A 5,772-nucleotide genomic window follows, 5' to 3' on the forward strand; every position below is an offset into this window, starting at 1 on the left:
GATGGACCGATGGAGGCGGCCTTTGGCCCGACGCTCCATATGAGGCCAACGGCACAGTAATAATGCACGTAGACCCTGCAGGGACAGGCCAGACAAAGACAAAAGCACGCCAGACTGTGGGTTAATGTAAGTGGAAAGGACATACGCACGCCAGACTGTAGGTTAATGTAAGTGGAAAGGACATGGTAGGACTGGAGGGGGGTGTCTCTAGGTCCTCAACATGTTCCACACACAGAAAATTAGTTACACTGCCAGTGTAAAACCTTAAGACAATGAGTTCATTCTGTAGCTTCGGTTTTCATATTGTTACGCTTAAGAAATGAATGGCACTCAACCTAAAAAAACAACATTTTTCTGATATATTAGAGATTATGTGTTTTTTTTTTTACCACAGAGCAGCCAAGTGTGGTCAGAGTGTTTTGTTTTTGCAGCAGCCGCAGCAGTTATTGGCCTCCTCTCTCCTTCCTCACCTCCTTTTGGCTGTTGTTCCGTCCTCCCCATCTTCCCCTCCATCCCTCTCTCTCTGGCCAGAGTGCTGGTGCAAGTTAGAACCAGACGGTGATCAGTCGGGAGCTGGGTGAGGGGGCGTTTCAACACCAGAGACATACAGTGTAGTGAATTGTCCTGTAGAACCAAGAGAACACACACATTAACTCTGAGATTGGAGGTCTTATCCCAAGTGACTCCCAACTTGTCTAACTGAGGAGAGGTGAAGGGGTCAGGCCATTCACTCTGGAGAGGATCCCTCTCTGTCTTTGGTCCAAACACACACACACACACACACACGCACACACACACGCACACACACACGCACACACGCACGCACGCACGCACGCACGCAGACACAGTGAAATAGACTGAGAGAGACCGAATTTGTTCCCTTTCACCTCATCTTCACACCCATCAAACTGGACTCTGTCTCCCAGGCAGTGCGCGATGTCTGGTTATAAGGAGGTGTAACAGATGGAGCTGACAGCTAACCGATATTAATGAGACTCTATGGTTCATTTCTCTCACTCTCTCCAACTCCTTCATCCTCCACTTTCTCGCTCCTCTTTTCATTGCGATGTTATTACTCCGAGTATTTCTATCATTCTCTCATTGATGGATAACTGCTACAAACTATGAAGTATCGAGGCCTGCATTATTTGCCCTGCTTTTTTTTTTAGCACGGAATTAATTTCTTTAGTGTGTGTGTATACTTTGTTTTGAGAAAATCCTCATGACTTGGCACCATTTCTCATGAAAACACGTGGTTGTTCAGGCAGGTATTAATAGATTGAATTCATGAGAATAACAAATCATCGTGAAGTCTCTAAAAAAACTAACAACACATATACAGTGCAAATTAAACCCCAGTTTTCATATGGTGAAGATAGAGCACGTGTCCCAAAAATTGCATTATTGCTGTAATATCAAGAGTCCGTAGGAGGTCCACTGTTCATCACAGACACTTCACACCTTGGCTAAAACAGATGTGAATTCATATGTGAATTCCTCTGGCATTGTGCGTGAAAGCAAGCAGACACAAGGAGTGTGTCTTCCCACAGGACATCACACCCTTAAACAGTTAACTCAGATATGTGAATGTCTCCCTAAAGTGTCTTCACAACACCCGGCGCTTACTATTGTTGTTGCTGTGTGTATATATGGGTTTTAATATACTGTGCTGTACAGAATATTCCTTTAGGTCTCCAATACTCTACCATCTTCACTCAACACAGCCTGTGTAGCCCGTTTTGTGCAATTGTTGCACATACATCCCCCTCTATATTTAATGTCCCACTTTCAATTCATACACTATTTATTCTAATGTTCTTTGTACTAGTATTTATCCTTGTAGTTCTAGTACACACAGTGACCAACAGAGTGCAGAGCAACCAGAACACATTATACAACATCACCTGTAAATACCCCATCATCTCTATTTGGCTTGTCTCTTTCTTTCTGTTAACAGTTTATTTCTATTATTTAAACTATTTGCCTATGTTAGCCTTTTATTTTTGTTCTACTGTTGGCTACATACAGAGCACTTGTTTTAAATCCGTCTCTAGAATTGTTGACTCATACTGCTCATTAATATCACATAGGGTTGGGTGTAATGGTTGAAATTTGGATCTATGATTTAATTGACTATTTCTTGTATTTTGAACTTGTAGTTGTATTAATTGCATTAGTAGCACTAGTGTTGTGTCGACCTTCCCTGAAAAGGGATGGAAACTTGCTAGAAGCTAAATCATATACATTGTTTTTTCTTGAATGTCTTTGTACACAATCCCTTACCAAAAAATCACATAACTCCACTAATCTAATCAGTAGGGAATAACCAATCTGAATCTGTAGGATTACTAACTGCCAAATATCTCTGGCACCACCTGATGGAGATTTTAGAGAAATGCCCTGTCTGGCTTTAAGCATTGACATTGTCATGTTTTCCCCACCAAAAATAATGTATAATGCCTTGTATTTCTTTCCAGATAAACATGGCTTACAATCTATGTGAATAAAATGGAAGTATTCTTATGTAATTAAATCACTAAATATTGCTTACTAATTTTCCTTGGTTATTTTCAGTCAGTAAAACAGGACAAATGACAGTTTCTTATTGATAGATGCAATTTGTGACGTATTAAATTCCCATCAAAGCTCCGGCCCACCTTCCAGCTGAGCAGAGGTCTAATCAGCGGGAATATGTGAAATCCCGTGTGTGTGTGTGTTTGTGTGTGTTCGCGTGTTCGTGTGTGTTTGTGTGTGTTCGCGTGTTCGTGTGTGTGTGTTCGTGTTCCAAAGCTTTTTTTTGAAGGTCTCAACCCCAGGTATCAAAGCTAACAACTTCAGTAAACATAAAAACATAAAGCTCTCCCACATGACTGAGTTGACTCGACATCTGACACTCCAGCAAAAAGCAAACATAATGAGCATCACTGCTTTCACAATAGATTGTAAAGTGTATAGTCTATATTACCCAACCACTGTGGCAGAAAGTTAATGTAGTTTTTGGGCGGGTCCCAACTCCCCCCCCCCCCCCCCCCCCCCCCCCCTCCCATTCTAAGTGACATTAGCAGCTCGGAACAACTGGAAAGACCCACAGCAATACACTTTCAAATGTAAATATCCAGCCATGTTTATTACAACGTTCAAATATGAGGATTTTTATTACACTGTGTCTGGTTTCTTAAGCACCTGTTTCACAGTTGAGTTGAAGAAACTGAAAACCACGTTGTTGTGCGCACACAAAAAAAACACAAATGGCACAATGCAACACAGTCATTACCACTGGTTACAATATTGTTCTGTTTTACTAGCAAAAAAAACAAAAATGTTGAAAAAGATCTTCCTTGAATTGTGTAACTTGTAGTCTGTGTGTCACTAAATATCAGGGGGGAAGAACAACTCCTCCCAAAAAGTTAGATTAAAAAAAATAAAAAAATAAAAATAAAATCAATATCTGTATTTTGTAGAGTAATCCTTTGGGGACACCACTAGACCTCTTCCCTTTCTTGCTCCACGGTACACTGTTTCAACAATGTCAATCATCTCCTGCTTGTCCTCCATTGTCCAGTTTATCTTGTTGTTGTTGCCGGTACCCAAATCAATCATGATGTGCTTGTTCCTGCAAAAAAACACCAATAATAATAATAATAATGATGATAATAATAATACTACTACTACTATCAAGTTCTGGAGTCGCACAGTAGTTCCCCAACGACGACAAACAGGGAGGCTTTATATGAGAAGGTCCTCATTTAGCAACCCGGTTCATTTAAATCACATCCTCATAATCATAATTCATAGCATTTACATTGATATTTTGAAATCCAGACATTAAGCGCCTTACCGGAAAAAGAACATGACGGTGCAGGGGTCGTACAACTCGTACATCTTGTTGAAGTCAGGCACTTCTGTGATGTCCACCAGGTAAATGACCGCAAAATTCTTCACCTGTCGTATGGCAAATGGAAGTGGAATATTAATGCAACAATAAACAATCAAGGAAGCATGATAAACAGCAAACTATTCAGCATTACAGGCAGAACAACACTACAGGGAATGGCCGATTGAGATTTCTTTTTTTCACCTGCTTTGCCAGTTCACAGTACCATGCATTGGGTTATGACTACCTGATAACATTTAAAGTTCTATGTAAGATTAGGACCGGGGAATATATCAATATTATATCGACATATGAAGCTAGATATCGTCTTAAATTTTGGATATTGTAATATCGTGAAATGGCATACAGTAAGTGTTTTTTCCTGAATTTACCAGACTGTTTTAGCTGTTCTATTTGCTTTTACCTACCTTGTCATTACTGATGATTATTTATTTAAACTCTCATTGTGAAAATATTTTGTGAAAACAACAATAGTAACCCAACAATATTGCCAATGTATCAATATTGATGTATTTGGTCAAAAATATCGGGATATTTTATGTTTTTTTATTAACTATTGCTAAACATACCAGGTGTTTCCCTCCCATTATAAGTCTTAGGTGCATGCTGTTTTTGTCAGCACCTAAGCTGTATGAATGTGAAATGCTGCTAAAAAGTGCCAAAAAAATGTGGGTAAACACGCCAAAACTAACTAACTAGCAGACTTTTCTTAGAACATAGGATTGCAGTTTAGCAAGCCTGGTCTTTAAGCTTTTTGAGTGTTATTTATTATCTGCTCTAGCTTTTCCAACATTTTAGAAAGAGGTATGGTGTCTTTCTTTGCATTACCTGCAAACCTTCACAAACCGGAGCTGGTATGAAAAGTGTGCACGCTCAAATCAACTTTAAAACAATGTATTTTTTAGACTGTGTTGCAATGCTTCAGCTTTTTAACTGCCTGAGTAGCTTTGTGCAGCATGCCCTGAAACTGGTCTACAAACTGCTGACTGAGAGTAAGATAACCCCAACATAACATACTGCAATGGGAATCTTAGTTGTAAAATCAGCAGTAAACTCCCAAGAGCAGTGAACGGTGCGATGAAAAAAAGTGATGAATCTCCACATCCCTTTAGGAGACGGTATAAATCCATACTAGGAAACATCTTCAGCATTGGAGAAAAGGACCCTCACATGATTTTCTGTTACCTGTAAAATCAATATGATTTTCAGCCGAGGGCAAGTCAAACTATAAACTGTAATTGCTCATTTTGTTTTACCTGGCCAGCATTTTTTAAATGTTATTAATACAGCCGATATGAAGTGTCATCGTAGTTATTTATAAGTGTAGAATATATACAGTCATTTTCACACAAAAAATATAAATTTTGCATTTAATGCAACAGATGTCAATTAGTTGCTGTACCCAGCTAACAAAGAAAAATCAAGCATATTAATAATGTAAAGCTCCCTATGGAGTTTAGCTGTGTAGGTGTACTAAACATATCTTTTATCAATACTACAGCCTGTGATCATCATAGCATTTATTTTCCATCCCCAGCTGGTAACTGTTATTCAGATATTTTTAGGCCTTCATATGTTGGCATATCATGTGACTAGGCCTGTAATCAATTTTTTTAAAAATGGTCTAATCACAATATTTGTTTAAGTAATCGCCATTTCTTTGTTTAACCTCAATAATTGCAAACAATAGCTAAGGGGGTATGATGTCGATGGGAACTGTCAATTTTATGTTAATTTAAGAAAAAAAAAAATTTATTATGATTTTTTTTTATTTTTTTTAAAGAGGCGTAGTTCACTTTGCAGGATGTGTACTTGTTATTACCCCGTTTGGGTCCCATAACAGTTATATAACCACAACTTTATTTGTTTGAAAATTA

The 5,772-nt window shown here is 38.6% G+C and overlaps 1 protein-coding gene across 1 annotated transcript in view; it reads right to left on the minus strand.

Moving 5' to 3' along the window:
• Positions 1-3,099: 3,099 nt before the first annotated feature.
• The window catches only part of txnl4a (thioredoxin-like 4A), a 3,597-nt gene continuing 924 nt past the window's right edge, over positions 3,100-5,772 (minus strand). Inside the window, exons 3-4 of the mRNA XM_032534780.1 lie at positions 3,839-3,942; positions 3,100-3,613 (exon numbers count right to left, since the gene is read on the minus strand). Of these exons, the coding sequence (XP_032390671.1) occupies positions 3,442-3,613; positions 3,839-3,942 (276 nt within the window). The 3' untranslated portion in view covers positions 3,100-3,441. The remainder of the gene's footprint in view (positions 3,614-3,838; positions 3,943-5,772) is intronic.

The sequence above is a fragment of the Etheostoma spectabile genome, chromosome 14 (assembly GCF_008692095.1).
Source record: "Etheostoma spectabile isolate EspeVRDwgs_2016 chromosome 14, UIUC_Espe_1.0, whole genome shotgun sequence".
NCBI classification, from domain to species: domain Eukaryota; kingdom Metazoa; phylum Chordata; class Actinopteri; order Perciformes; family Percidae; genus Etheostoma; species Etheostoma spectabile.